Here is a 16,481-nt window from a genome sequence, read left to right as displayed (position 1 = left end):
GGGCATTTTTGGCATTCAGCGACCACATGTAGATTATTGCAACTGCTACTTAAAACATTTCCTGCCATGCCACCGACTGAAGCAAGAGGGTATGTGGTCGATGACTAGACATTAAATTGGTCGACATTCAGACATTCAACAACATTAGGTCGACAATTCAAATGTAGACAGTATTATATGGTTAGTGTTGGAGTTAGAGTTAGGGATAGGGTTAGGGTTAGGGATAGTATTGTCAACCTAAAGATACTGTCTACATTTGGATCATTGACCTAATACTATTGTCCACATTTCAATTTTCCATCTTATAATACCATCTACATTTGAACTGTTGACCTAATTATACTGTCTACATTCGAATTGTCAACCTAATAATACTGTCAATATCATTATTGTTGACTTTCCAATCCTGTCTTTATTATGGAGTTGACCATATAAATGACAATCATGTATTATCGAACATATGTATCACACTCAGCATGCTTCAGTGATTATCTCAAACCATTTCAGTTGTGGGGTGGGCCTACCCAGGGATATCTTCTTTTCTAAAATGATCATCCTATCAGCCAGTGCTCTGCCTTTATGTTTCAAATGTGTCCTTTACTTTATTAAACTGCCAAACTGTCTGTCACTGCTGTGCCACAATGTTTCATAGGGATTGTATCTATTATTAAACTCCCATGTATTTGTGGCACTGCTAGGTCACTATTTTAGCCAGCAGCCTTCGGTCAAAACTGGTTAAAATTTTGACAATTGTGAAGAGATTATTTGAAAATAAATGTTGATGCCATAAATACTAATGTATTTAATTTTTTTTCACAATTTTTAATGAAATGCATATCCAAAGCCAAAACTAACACACATAAGGATTTTTGGCCAAAACCAAAATACGAAGATGATTTTAGAAGCAAAACCAAAACACGGGGGTCTGCTCATATCTCTAGAAATACAATGGTTCTTATTCAATGCTTTTATTTTCTCACCAAGTTCGGGGGTGTTGATGTTTTGGTTCCTGAGGTCTTTCGTAAAAGTTGCCAACAGTGAGGTTTCCACATTCTGTAGTATAGCGATGACAGCTGTGCTGAGCTCCGAGATGGACAGATTCAATGACTGTGCTTGGTTGAGAAGTTCTGTGAATTGAAGTGCCACATCCTATGGTTGAGAAGAAGAAACAAAAAGGGCATCAGTTAGAGTTGAGAGCAAAGCAGAAAAGGAGCAAATCTGTGCCTGGACAATACGATGTTGAACTGCAGGCAGGGGGGAGGTGAAGGGGGGTGCGGGCAGGGAGTCAAAATTAGAATTGAGCTAGGTTTGTTCTAGCTCATCTCTAAATTGCAGTGCAAAAATAAAGCCACCCAGTACTTGTGTGCTACATGCAAATGTAGCCAGTATTTTCCATGCCTGCAATAAAATTATTAAATGCTTCTGCAATATGGTTTGTTCAGGTGCAAATTTGCTCTTTATTTGCATTACTGAAAGAGGCCAGAAGCTCAAAACTAGACTCAATAAGAAAAAGTGGAAGTGTTGTATCATACTAACAGATCACTGACACTGGAAGGTAATCCAGCTATATAACTACACCCAATGAATTAATTATATCTTTCGTAGCACATTTTTGTCCGAGCCATGATGCCAATCACACTGGTGGATTAAAGCAACAGCGCTCCAGTAATTGCTCTCTTAATTATGTGCAATATATTTAGAGCATGGGCTCAGTCAAACCTGTATATGTACTTGTATCTTCTTGACAACGTGCCAATCTCTGTTACCAAACAGTTGCCAAACAGTATTGGCTATTGAATACATGATATTATTTTTTGTTCATGTGTATTGCTTATGTACATTTAATTCCAAGTAAGGAAGTTATACCACACTCATTTCAATTGGATGACTTTATTTATGTGGGTATATAGATATACAGATTGAGCTATTGATTATATAAATATATATATATATATATATATATATATATATATATATACAAGTTAACCCGTGCATGATACTCATGCATTCTAGTCAAATCAAGCTACTTAAGGTTTTAAAAAGGTTCTTGCCATGCATTTGGGGCTAGGCCAGGCCTCCTCAGGGGAAGAGCGTTACTTCCCGACGTAAGCGCCCTTTTTTAACGTGGTTTTGTCCACATATCACCACCTCATCATTTTTCTCCATCACCTCATCCTTCATCTTTATCGCCACATCTATCCAGATGTCTATTTAGACACAGGGATCTCTCTCAGCGGTCCTGAGTCTCACACTCCTCTCGCTCTGTCACCCCCGGCAACCACCAACCACTCCCCACTGTCACCCCCGGCAACCACCAACCGCTCCCAACTGTCACTTCTCCTTCAAGAAATATATATATATTTTTTTAAATCTTTATAAACACTTTTAACAATTAACAAATTAAATTAACAAATTAGAAACATCTTAATATACCAAATTTCAGCCCTTTCTGAGTTTTTTTTCCACACATACTAAGAATTTAGTAGGTCAGTGTATAACTTCGCCCAGCAGGTGGCGCTGCAGCCTGTTTTTTTTTTTTTCACAAACAGACGCACGCCACTAGGCTTTTATATAGTATATATATATATATATATATATATATATATATATATATATATATATCTATATATATCTATATACCTATACACACACACATTATTTTAGGTACATATTCCTTTATTTACCTATTGCACTCATCCAAACCATCTTTGTGTCCTTACTGAAAACAAGAATATCACAGCTAGACAGTGCAACACATTGAGAAATGAGAGAGCTGAGCACCTCATAAACAATTACTTTCTTACCTCCACAGAAGTACCGGTATTATTTGTTTGACAAGACTTTTTCTGTATATCTGCACTGGATTTCAACAAAGAGCAGAGTGCATCCTATGGTAAAACAAATCAGATGATTTTAATATGATTTCGATATGTACATACACAAAATGCCATTCATGTATGTATTCAATCATTCTTATTAAAGGATTCCAATGTTGTCTTTACTGCAAACATTTATGCAGAACCAATGCTTACACATTATATTACACATTACATATATATTGTTTATTACAAACATAATGTTCATAGAGCCTCAGTTTCAGCCCTCGTAACGTGCTGCCCAAGAGGCCCCCACTGAGCGGGTGGAATGGAAGTAAGCCTACCTGGTACAAGTCGGTCTGAACTCACAAAGGCCTGTCTAATCGTGGACTTGATCCAACGAGTAATTGTTTGCTTGGTGGCTGGCCAGCCCCCTTTATGGGAATCGTATAACACGAAGAGGGCATCAGTCTTTTAACAAGACGAAGTTTTAACAACGTAGATGCATTATGCCCTGATCTAGTGAAACTGAAGAGGAAGGCCCAGAGGAGGATGTCCCCTCCTGAAAAGCCGGGACCAGAATCTCTTGATTTATGTGGAACCTTGAGGCCACTTTTAGAAGAAAGGAAGAAAAAGTTTGAAGGACCGCCCTATTTTCGTGGAAAACAAGGTATGGATTCCTGCATGATAGTGCCCCAAAGTTTCATCACCCGGCGAGCCGACGCTATGTCTAATGTTCCACGTCAAGAGACGCAACTCTGTAGAACCGAGAATTTTGAAAGGAGGTTTCTGCAGGATCAGATTGAGATACCAGGGAGCTAAGCGAGGAACATAAGGAGGCTGGAAATGCAATACCCCTTGAAGAAAGGTACGTACATCCAGAAGGACCGCTAGACTGATAGAGCCAAGACATGTAGCTATAGTGGACTATGGCAAAGGCCCGCCTCATAACCATTCTACATAAATGCCAGAAAATGGGAAATCCGGAGATTTTTGTGTTAAAGGTGCGACGCTCAGAACACTTGACATAAGCGTGCCACACGCCCACATCCTGTGGTATATGCAAGCCGAAATTAGATTTCTGGCTTGCAGCAATGTATCCACTACCCTAGGTGAAAAATGTAAAAAAACCTTTTGACCGCCAGAGACTGACTTCAACAGCCACGTTGTTAAAGCCAGCCAAGGTAAATCATGGTGATGATATGGAAGGATAGCCTTGAGGAACCCCTCTTTTTTTCAGTCCGTGTCGTCCTGAAGCACTGCAGAACCAGGGACTGGTAAAGTGGTGTGATGGGCCAATCGATCCACAGGGGTGTCCATCCTGGGTATTAGCTCCCAGCATGCCACTTCTTGTTGTGTAGTGGATAAAGGTTACCACCCAGTAAGGGATTGAAAACGTTCGATCTGATTCTTTCCAAGCAGATTCAGCTATGTATGTTAATGGAAAACAAGAAGCCTTGTGTTTCTTACGCTTAAAAAGATTTTGGTCTGAGGATACCTGGTCTTCCACTTACATGAAATCCAGGGCTGCATGCCTTGGTTCCTAGAAGTTCCATCCCAGTCTCCCAACTGAGTGGAGTTAGAGTCCTCCACTAGTTCCCCTTCCTCTTTCGAAAAACCGTCTGAAACAGAAAGGAGTGGGTGAAAAGACTGGTGCCAGGTGTCTAGGGGAATCTAGAAACCGATTTAATTGGTCTAAGCATTTCGCTAAGGAAGAGGACCAGGTGGGTTCCCTCTGGAGGTCGTAGTAAAAATATATTGATGCCCGAAACTCAGACAACACTTACCCTGAGGGCAGAGCTGTTATTCCTGACAGTTTTATTACAAAGGATTCTACATTGTACAGTCACCGCCTCCTTCCATGATCCATTATCCTTCCATGATCCCCTTAACAGCAAGAATAAGAGTGTTACGTTTGACGTCATTTTTTGGTGCCGGGATGTTGATTGATTGCAATTGTTGGATGTCACTTTTTCAAACAGTTGGGATTATAAATCTGTCAGGAATGACAGCTTCACTCTCAACATGTCAGGGAAAGTGTTGTCTGAGTTTTGGTCATCGATATAAAGTATCAACCCCCCCCCACCGGTTAGGCTGGGAAGAGGGAGTGAGGACCTGGCCTGCCTCTCCCCCAATTACTTTCGGTGTTACAACTACCTCTGTAGAGGCTGCTAAGGGGGAATCTGCAGTCGAGGCCACAGAAGTTACTTAGCTCTCTGCCTGGCAGTTAATGAGCTGTGTAAGCTCATGGTTACTGACTGTGCCAGGGAGCATACCCACGCCGGTTCCTCCATCGCTAGCGCATCAATAACTCATACTTGCTCCTGCCGGGCTCCCACCTCACACTGCGCATAAACCGTCCTCTGGTCCGGCTGTCCAACTGGAAGTTTGGCTGTACACTTGAAACGGAAATAAATTTTTGCCTGGGCAGTTTTCCACTTTTCTGACATAGTAAATTTTCTCACAGTGTGCAGGTAACAAACACACACAGAACTTGGCTAAACAGTGTAGGATACATGTACTGTCCATAGCTAGGAGCCCCCAAAACAGTACCTTACCATATAACCTCTGTTATCAACTGTGAATATGTGTTTCAGGATGTACTTCTATTTTAAGTAACCTGGGAACAAGACCTATCTGTACATATAGAATTCTCTTAGTGTTAGACGCTATATGTGAAGGGAAAGAACAGACTATCCCCTATAACAAGCGTGTATTAATAGTCTGAAATGTCTGGTAATGTTTTCAGGCAAAAGGTTCTTATTGAGGAAAGGGATTGGTGAGGAAAGAAGTCAGAAACAACTTCTTTCTGTGATGATGCACAGATTCTGTCCATCTCTACCAGTCTGTCTGCTGTATCTTCCTGCAGCGGGGCCTACCAATGCTGTGGGGGGAGCCTCACCCACTTTCATCACTGTTCTAGTATATTTTTGTTGGTAGCCGATATGCAGTGCTTCCTCTCTGAAGACCGCTCACGCCTGTTAGGCAGTTTTATAGTGAGTGAGTATTCTCTGTTTTTGCCTCAATCACTGGTACCAATTGTGGCCAAACCTGAGATGCAAGTTCTCCAACCGCCTCAGCAGGGAACTTGGTATCACTCAATAACATGGCCATCTTGAGCGCAGAGTCCCAGCGCTCCCTGCCTACAGGCAGCGTCTGACCTGTTCTGGAACTTACAGTGTCAGCCACGCTTCTGTGACCAACTGTTAATGACTTGGTAAGTGGAGAGAAATGAAAAAAAAAATGGACACAGATCTGTACAGATGAAACAACTTCCATCCTTAAGCTAAGAGATAAATGAGCAGCAAAAATACCTTCTGTCTATCCTAGTAAATATTAGAAACTGTAGAAAAAAAACAACTAACTATGTAACAAGTACTGCAGAGATCCTTGCGTACTTAAACTACACTGAGGCTAGTAGGGGTTGCAGAGAGGAAGAGTCAGCAGGAAATTAAATTGCGCCAGGGAAAATATTGTTTAGCTAGACCCTAGGAGATTGGGACCTTTTCTCCAAACCCTCCCTCCCCTTGGCTGCATACTACCCCTCATTAGGAAGTGCAGGTGTCCCACTTTTGTTGCTAAATTAGTTAACTCTCTAAGTGCGAAACTCCATGCACCCTCCTACAACCCCATGGTAGCAGTGCCCCCCAGATAGGATGAATGAGAAATTCAATTATTACATATAACAAAATTACTATAAACAGTATATTTTAATTTTGTTATATGTGATAAGTTATTTTTGTAGGATGGCACTCAATATAGATAGCATAAAAAAACAGAATTTTGAAAATCCAATCATGTGTGTGAACAATATAATCAAATCCTCATTTATTAAAAAATACAATTAATTGTAAAAATATATATAACAATAAAATCACGCACTGTGGTGTTCTAAATCAATTAAGAGTGACCTCTCATATGAAAACAATAAAATCTCTTCAGCGAATACATACTCCAATAGAAATGTATCTTTCCAAAGAGATCCTTGTAGGAATAATATGACAGTCGATGGGAGCTTATAAAATTCCTCAATATCAATATCTTTAAGAAAGATGTATCGTGACAGGATGGACCGCCTATGCCACCCTGTCTGTTGTTGCTGGGAGCGGCTTTACTTACTGTGCCTCCCTTTGCCTTTCTTTATCCCAAATATGCCCTCTAACCTCTGTAGAAGGGGCTTAAGCTGCTGCCACCACTGGACTCCTTACCGGCATCCAGAACCAGGTTCCTTCTGGGTAACTGCTAGTGTACCCCGTTGCAGGTGTACCTGGGCTGATACCCCTGTCCACTCACTATGGATCAGGGTTGCTGTGGATGGATCCCCCCTCGCCTATTACACTGGCTAGAGCTGCTGGGTAACGGGCAGAGCTGTGGTACATGAAAGCTGGGTCCAAACCTCAGAACAGCTGAGAAGAGTTGGGTCTAATCTGTAGGTTACAGGAATTTCAGCATGGAGAAGTTTTCAAGCTGGTCTTTGAAGCAAATGATGTTTATTTGCTTTCACACTAGTGTAAAGTTTTTAATACAAAATAGTGCCTTTTATATACACATTTGGAGACTAGTCTTAGCAGGAGGTAATTTGTCCTCCTGCCCTTTAACCAATCTGGGTTGATTCATGTAGCCTGCATATGAATCAACCCAGAGAGGTCAACACCTTTTTACATAGAAGCTAGTGGCAGGGGGGAGTATACTTCTCCCCTCTCCATGAGCTGCCAGGGAGAGTGGGGTTCAGCCCAATCTCTTCCCCTGGTGCCTGTCTGTCTGGGGCGAGAGATTTATCTTTTAAATCTCCCACCCAAAGTTACTTCCAGGGGCTTTGCTCCAGGGTCTGGCTCTCTCTCCTGGCCGAAAATAGTACCAGAGAGAGGAGAGACCAGGTCCCGGAGCAGCAGCCCCTGAATTTCGCTAGCAGAAGCACTTTGAGCTAGGTACTTACCTTCCTTAAACCCCCTGGAGGCACTGCACCTCCTGGACTCATTGGATTCCAGGAGGCTGGTTGCTAATTCCCTTTGGTAGCCACTAAAGCTGGAAGCTGGAGAGTGAAGGGGATCCAGGGCTTCCTCTGCAGCCCCAGCACAAGGTAAGTACTTTTCTTTATTACACACCTATACACTTTACATTTTACATTAAAAACACACATATTTACATTTAATACACATAGTTACACAAGCGCAGGGAGTTAAGCCTTTCAACACTGAGCACCAGTTCTTTAACAGCGCTGCAGCGCCTACACATATACATTTCTATTTAGTTGCTGGGGTTTAACCCCTTTCATGCTGCAGCAGTGGGTACTACTCAGCCAGCACTGCAGCGCACACATTAAAATACATTCTTATTTTAATACAATACATTTATATTAATAACACAGTTCTGCAACCAAAAAGCTGTTTTCATAATTTTATCTGATTCTTATGTTTTTTGGTGCGCTGAATTCGAAAATGACCACCGTTTTTTCCTGAGACATCAGGTTTTTTCACAATCTTAACGTGCCTTGGTCAAACAGGTAGCTGAAAATCGCTAAATTTCAAATTCATAATATTTGGGAAAAAAAACTGAACATGGAAAAATAAATTTATTTTCACTGCCAGTGCTCCCAAAAACATGAAAATACATGTTTATTGGTCCTGATGGTGATCACTGCATTGTTGAGTGTGCTTGCTAGGGCCTGCCCGGACATGTTCTTTCATGGATTAACTTGTTCTCTGATTCCTCCACAATCTTGTATTTCATTTCAGTCGTCATCCTGCTATTGTCTGTGTGGTGCAAAATCAGTGCAATGCCTCCAAGAAAGTGTGTAAATTCGCCTGACAGTTTCTGTTTCATATGTGGAGAGTTCAAGGTGAAAAAACAGCAGTTGAATATTAAGGATTTTGTTAAGAAAGTTTATTTTGTTTATTTTAAATTTAAACTCGGTGACCAAGATAAAGTTTGGGCTCCTCATAAAGTATTACGTACAGTAGAGACCGACAAAATCACTGGAAGCAAAAAAATTGGCCACCAAGAAGGTTGTTGGTGAAAAGAATGCTCTCAGAGATACATTGGTACTCCCTGAGAAGGTTTTTTACCACCACTCCATATAAAATTAGGATTAATGAAGAAATTTGTTAAGGCACTTCCCAAAGATACCGAATGCTTTAAGTACTTGGGATCCAAATTTCCAGGTTTAGCGGAGGCAAAACTGAAAGAGGGGGTTTTTGTTGGCCCGGATATTAGAAAACTCATATCCGACAAAGACTTCATCAATTCAATGACTCCAACTCAAAAAGCAGCGTGGGTTGCCTTTACTGTGGTCATAAAAAACTTTTTGGGAAACCAAAAGGACCCAAATTACAAGGAAATGGTGGAAACAATGTTAAAACCGTTCCACAAGCTTGGTTGCTCCATGTGTTTAAAATTCCATTTTCTCAACTCACACCTTGATTATTTTCCTGAAAATTTGGGAGCAGTGAGTGAAGAGCAGGGAGAACGTTTCCATCTAGATATAAAAGAAATGGAAAGAAGGTATCAAGGGAAATGGAGTGTTACGATGATGGCTTACTACTACTGGATGTTGTACAGGGATCTTCCGGAAGCCACCTACAAGAGGAAAAGCTCAAAAAGAAGTTTAGAGTTTAAAAAAAGACGATTTCACAAGCAATCTACTTGAGTGTGGTGTTAATTTTGTCGTCACCTGGGCAAATTAGTTAATATTTTTCATGTAAATAAAATATTTGCTTTAAGAGATTTTTTTAAACGATGACCACTAATTTGTTCGAAAACCTGACGTCCCAGGACAAAACGACTGTCATTTTTGGATTCAGCGCACCAAAAAAATGTAAGAATCAGTCAACTTAACCAAAACAGCTGTCCAAAAATTTGACCTGGTCACACATATCCTCCGGAGCACAAATTGACAAGCTTCCAGAATATAATAAATAATCAATGCTTTTCTAAGAGACAAGTGATAGTGTATTTCAAAGTCAGAAATTTAGCAAGAGATGTACTTGCATGAAAATGTGAATACTCCTCCGAGTTAGTAGAGGTGCGGAATTTGATGCACGGCATTTATGTTGATAAATAGTCATAATAACAAGGTCTTAAGTTGTATTTATAAGAAACACATATTCAGTGTTAAGTCCCTGACGCATTTCGATTTTGATTTCAATCGCATGCGGGCGGCAGTTGGAGAAGGCTGCACGTTAGATCAGCTCTGTGTCTTTCCTCCCACACAATTATCTGTCCACAATTATAAAACATCTAAAAACTTGTTAAGACAGTGGGAAATTATTGTGGGGGTACAAAGGAGTGTCATCATCACTCCAAAGACAAGGCCATACCATCTATCCCTGGCTTATCTGCATCAACTGACCTACTGTGTACCGAACCCCGGTTTGTCAGTTGGCCCTTCTCCTGCTGAATCCCTGGCTTATCTGCATCAACTGATCTACTGTGTACCGACCCGGCTTGTCAATTAACCCTTCTCCTGCTGAATCCCTGGCTTATCTGCATCAACTGATCTACTGTGTACCGACCCGGCTTGTCAATTAACCCTTCTCCTGCTGAGTCCCTGGCTTATCTGCATCAACTGATCTACTGTGTACCGACCCGGCTTGTCAATTAACCCTTCTCCTGCTGAATCCCTGGCTTATCTGCACCAACTGATCTATTGTGTACCGACCCGGCTTGTCAGTTAACCCTTCTCCTGCTGAATCCCTGGCTTATCTACATCAACTGATCTACTGTGTACCGACCCGGCTTGTCAATTAACCCTTCTCCTGCTGAGTCCCTGGCTTATCTGTATCAACTGATCTACTGTGTACCGACCCGGCTTGTCAATTAACCCTTCTCCTACTGAATCCCTGGCTTATCTGCACCAACTGATCTACTGTATACTGACCCGGCTTGTCAGTTAACCCTTCTCCTGCTGAATCCCTGGCTTATCTGCATCAACTGATCTACTGTGTACCGACCCGGCTTGTCAATTAACCCTTCTCCTGCTGAATCCCTGGCTTATCTGCACCAACTGATCTATTGTGTACCGACCCGGCTTGTCAGTTAACCCTTCTCCTGCTGAATCCCTGGCTTATCTGTATCAACTGATCTACTGTGTACCGACCTGGCTTGTCAATTAACCCTTCTCCTGCTGAATCTCTGGCTTATCTGCATCAACTGATCTACTGTGTACCGACCCAGCTTGTCAATTAACCCTTCTCCTGCTGTATCCCTGGCTTACCTGCATCAACTGATCTACTGTGTATCGACCCGACTTGTCAGTTAACCCTTCTCCTGCTGAATCCCTGGCTTATCTGCATCAACTGATCTACTGTGTACCGACCTGGCTTGTCAATTAACCCTTCTCCTGCTGAATCTCTGGCTTATCTGCATCAACTGATCTACTGTGTATCGACCCGACTTGTCAGTTAACCCTTCTCCTGCTGAATCCCTGGCTTAACTGCATCAACTGCATATAAAACATTGTTTTATATGCCATTATTTTGTTTTTCCTGATTGTACATTTACAAGTTTCTACTTTTTACCTGTTATTATTCTACTATTTATATGCCTTTATCTTGTTTTTCCTGATTTTATATTTACCAGCAACTAGTTTTAACTGTTATTATTCTTGCCTATTTCCATTGTCCTTATTACCTCTCCTTCTATTATTCTTTGCCTTCCATGCCCTAATTGGTTATTGTCCTCCATCTTGCTATTGTCTTCCTGCTTATTCTTACCTGTTATCCGCTGTCCTTACTATCTTACTGTTCTGCTATCATTCTTACCTGTCTTCATTGTCCTTATTATCTCACTGTACTGTTGTTCCATGCCCTCCACGCCCTAATTCGTTATTATCTTCCACCTTTTCATTGTCTTCCTGCCTTTGTTCTTACCTGTTTTTCACTGTCCCCACTATCTCACTGTTCTGTTACTCTCTCTCCCTACTATGCCTCCCCGCTCTCACTCCATACCCATACTCTCCCCCCGCCCTATCATCATCATCATCATCAGTTATTTATATAGCGCCAACATATTCCGTAGCGCTTTACAATTGGGGACAAACGTAATAAACTAATAAACAAACTGGGTAAAACAGACAAAGAGGTGAGAAGGCCCTGCTCGCAAGCTTACAATCTACCTCTCCCGTTCCTCCCCGCCATCCCCCGCGCGCTGCTCATCTTGCTAACCTCATCCCCATTCCCCCCCTCTCCTCTCCCCCTTTCTTCTGTGTCCTCTGGAATGCCAGATCTGTCCGCAACAAGCTGACTGCTATCCACGACCTCTTTCTATCCAACTCCTTTAACCTTCTTGCCGTTACTGAAACCTGGCTCTCCGATTCTGATACTACTTCCCCCGCTGCCCTCTCCTATGGTGGCCTCTCCTTCACCCACTCCGCCAGGCCTGGTGCCCGCCCTGGCGGTGGAGTTGGCCTCCTCCACTCCTCCACCTGTACTTTTCGTGTCATTCCCCCTGAACCCTCCCTCTCCTTCTCCTCTTTTGAAGCTCACTCCATCCGCCTCTTCTACCCCATCCATCTCCGCGTCACTGTCATCTACCGCCCCCCTGGCCCCACCTCCCTCTTCCTTGACAACTTTGCTAGCTGGCTTCCTCACTACCTCTCCTCCGATCTCCCCTCGATCATTCTCGGTGACTTTAATATCCCCATCGACAACCCCACCTACCCTGCTTCCAGCAAACTGCTCACCCTCTCTTCCTCCCTTGGTCTCACCCAATGGACCTCCTCCTCTACCCACTGCCTTGGTCACTCCCTTGATCTTGTCTTCTCCTACCTATGTAATCTCTCCGACTTCTCCATCTCTCCCTTTCCTCTATCCGACCACCATCTTCTCTCCTTCTCTCTCTCCTCTTCTCCTGCTCCCCTCCCCCTGCCCAAACCTACTCTGTCCATACGCAATCTCGATGCTCTTGACCCTGCCTCTCTGTCCTCCTCTCTTGATACCCTCCTTTCTCCCCTTTCCTCCCAGGCCTGCCCCAACCAGGCGGTCTCCCTCTACAATCACACCCTCACCTCCGCTCTGGACGCGGTCGCCCCTGCCCACTCCGTCCACCCCCGCTGCTCCAAATCCCAACCCTGGCACTCCAAATTTACCCGCTTCCTCCAAAAATGCTCCCGTTCCGCCGAACGTCACTGGAGAAAATCCCGCTCCCTGGCTGACTTCCTCCACTTTAAATTCATCCTTTCATCCTACAGCTCTGCCCTCTCACTCGCTAAACAATCTTTCTTTAAATCCCTCATCTCTTCCCAGTCCTCTAACCCCCGCCGCCTCTTTGCCACCTTCAGCACTCTCTTGGCCCCCTCCCCTCCCCCCACCCCCTCCTCCCTGACTGCCTCTGATTTCGCCTCCTTCTTCTCCTCTAAAATCGAGGCCATCCGACTTGAAATCTCCTCCTCCACTCTCTCTTCCACCCCTCCCACTCTTCTGTCCTCCCCCCCCAACCACCTTCCCCTCCACTCCTTCCGTCCCACCACCGGCGAGGAAGTCCACTCTCTCATTTTATCCTCCCCCCCACTACCTGCCCCCTGGATCCCATCCCCTCCCACCTTCTTCGCTCCCTTTCCCCCACCACCTGCTCCCACCTCGCTCACCTCTTTAATCTCTCCCTCTCCACTGGCATCTTCCCCTCCTCCTTCAAACATGCTCTCGTATCCCCCATTCTTAAGAAACCTAATCTCGACCCCACTTCTCTCTCGAACTATTGCCCCATATCTCTTCTCCCTTTTGCCTCCAAAATTCTCGAGAGGCTCGTCTGCAGCCGTCTCACCTCCTACCTTTCTGAATACTCCCTCCTTGATCCTCTCCAGTCTGGTTTCCGCCCACTCCACTCCACTGAAACTGCCCTGGCTAAAGTCACCAATGACCTCCTCTCTGCAAAAGCCAGGGGCCACTTCTCCCTTCTCATCCTCCTTGACCTCTCTGCAGCCTTTGACACCGTTGACCACCCCCTCCTCCTTCACACCCTCCAGTCTTTCGGCCTCTCAGGCCCAGTCCTGTCCTGGTTCACCTCTTACCTTACTCACCGTTCCTTCTCTGTCACCACCTCTGGGTCTCTCTCCCCCCCATCCACCCTTCCAGTCGGGGTCCCTCAGGGCTCTGTTCTGGGACCCTTACTCTTCTCTCTATACACCTCCTCCCTGGGTGAACTCATCAGCTCCTTCGGCTTCAGCTACCACCTTTACGCTGACGACACTCCACTATACCTCTCCTCTCCTGATCTTTCTCCCTCCCTCCTCTCTAGGGTGTCCGCCTGCCTCTCTGCCATCTCCTCCTGGATGTCCTCTCGATTCCTCAAACTTAACCTTGCCAAAACTGAGCTCATAGTTTTTCCTCCCTCTCATACCCCATCCCCTTCTGACTTCTCCATCACTGTCGACAACACCTCTATCTCCCCTGTCCCCCAACTTCGCTGCCTTGGTGTCATCCTCGACTCCTCTCTCGCCTTTGGCCCCCACATCCTCTCTCTTGCTAAATCCTGCCGCTTCCAGCTGCGCAACATCGCTCACATCCGGCCCTTCCTCTCCCAAGATGCCACCAAATGCCTTATCCACTCTCTGATCATCTCCCGCCTGGACTACTGCAACCTCCTCCTCACTGGCCTCCCCCACTCTCATCTCGATCCCCTTCGATCCGTCCTTAACGCTGCAGCTAGGCTTATTTTCCTCTCTCGCCGCTCCTCTTTTGTCTCCCCCCTCTACCTAGCCCTTCACTGGCTCCCATTCCCCTTCAGAATCCTCTTTAAGCTCCTCACACTCACCTACAAGGCCCTCGCCAACTCCACTGCACCCTACATCTCCACCCTCCTCTCTATTCATGCTCCATCCCGCCCTCTCCGTTCTGCCTCTGACCGTCGCCTCTCTTCCCCCCTTATAACCTCCTCCCACGCGCGTATCCAAAACTTCGCCCGCGCTGCCCCCCTCCACTGGAACAAGCTCCCTCCCTCCATCAGATCTTCCCCTAATCTGTCCAACTTCAAACGGGCCCTAAAAACCCACCTTTTTCTTAAAGCCTTTCTGTCTCCCACTTAACTTCCTACCTTATCTTCTGCCTCTGTCCCCCTACTCTCCCTCTCTCCCCTGCGTCTCTCTGTCTGTCCACCCCTCCCCTTAGATTGTACGCTCCTCTGAGCAGGGCCATCTCTCCTCCTGTTTCCACCACTTCTAACTCTGCTCTCCAGCTACTTAGCCCTCCTCCTCGAGGGTCCTCCACCCCCCGTCCACTCTCGCTCCCTCCTCCCCCCTGGGGGTCTCCCTGTCTTCCGCGCCCTCCTTCTTGGGCCCCGTCGTTTGCGGATCCTCCCTCCCCCTTCCCCGCCCTCTCTAGCTGTGCATTGAGCGTACTGAGTTGCTGTGTTTACTGTACTGTGCTGTCTCCCATTGTATTGTGATTTTGTTTGTCTCTGTACGGCGCTGCGGATGCCTTGTGGCGCCTTATAAATAAATATTAATAATAATAATAATAATAATAATTTCGTCAGCGATTTTATCAAGGGATTGACCATTAGATTGGAGGATCTGGGCAGGACAGGGCATTCCTTGATCAATATGGTATAAGACCAGGGAAGCAACTCACTCTGAGCTTAAATGCAAAAATGAGATACCGGGTTATGGGGCAAGATATTTAGGTAATCTTCAAGCATATACTACACTAGAGGGGTATTCCTAAATTAGGGGGCTGCCAGGGGCAACTGCAGAGACTGTTCATACTCCCAGAAAGAGATGTATAGTTGGCCTATGCTTTTATTGGACATCTTTACTACCAACCACAGGTCATTTTTATATTGAGAAATACAAATGTAATAAAAATATTAAATCATATGGATGTCCAGATGCATCTCCACGCTCTTAAATTAAATTTATTAATGACAGAAATGAGGACCGAGGAGTATTTTAGGAGAAAAAAGCAAAATATGAAATTATTTGAGAAAATGGTTCAAAATTAATAGTAAGCAGGACTCATTTGAAGACTACTATCTTGTTTTGTCCAATTTTTGGACAGTGGGCACGCTCCATTATATGTTGTTTTAAGGACAAAAAATGTACTGCTTGTCCACATTTATGTTGCTCAAATTAATTAGTATATTCCTATTAATTTAACACTAAGTGCTAATAACACGAAGGACTTGATAATCGAGGCCACTTGAAATAGCAAACGTCGTTATAAATGGTAACTGCCACACAAAATACCTAAATAAACCCAAGAAATTAAGAAAATTAATTGAGTAGTAATAGACAAGTACACAAAAGAGTCATTTGCAAACATTTTACCAAAGTTGTTTGTGTGTTTTGCGTGTGTATTTGCAAAGGTGAGGAGCAGCGTTAGCCATACATATACTGTATATATATAAATCTATCTATCTATATATATGTATATATATATATATATACACACACACACACATTATTTATATATATATATATATATATATATATATATATATATATATATATATATATATATAAAATGTAGTATATATTCTTATGTAGTTATATTCTGAGACCTCCAAACACTTCTATGCAAATAAACCTGCAGTGATGGGTGATGGTTCGGCTTTGAACACAGAGAAGGGAGTACTACGGGACAGCTCGACAATTTAGTATAACGTTGCATAGGTCATTTCTAGGGCTGGTAATTATCCAGGGATTTCTGAGACTTGTCAACCATTACAGTTCTA

The 16,481-nt window shown here is 43.8% G+C and overlaps 1 protein-coding gene across 1 annotated transcript in view; it reads right to left on the bottom strand.

The window, feature by feature from the left end:
• The window catches only part of LOC142150642 (adhesion G protein-coupled receptor E1-like), a 40,321-nt gene extending 35,055 nt beyond the window's left edge, over positions 1–5,266 (bottom strand). The window contains exons 1-4 of the mRNA XM_075205838.1: positions 5,135–5,266; positions 3,186–3,287; positions 2,805–2,888; positions 981–1,149 (exon numbers count right to left, since the gene is read on the bottom strand). Of these exons, the coding sequence (XP_075061939.1) occupies positions 981–1,149; positions 2,805–2,888; positions 3,186–3,287; positions 5,135–5,266 (487 nt within the window). The remainder of the gene's footprint in view (positions 1–980; positions 1,150–2,804; positions 2,889–3,185; positions 3,288–5,134) is intronic.
• Between the last annotated feature and the right edge of the window lie 11,215 nt (positions 5,267–16,481).

The sequence above is a fragment of the Mixophyes fleayi genome, chromosome 4, assembly GCF_038048845.1.
Source record: "Mixophyes fleayi isolate aMixFle1 chromosome 4, aMixFle1.hap1, whole genome shotgun sequence".
NCBI lineage: Eukaryota > Metazoa > Chordata > Amphibia > Anura > Limnodynastidae > Mixophyes > Mixophyes fleayi.
This window is presented reverse-complemented; position numbering and strand designations above follow the sequence as displayed.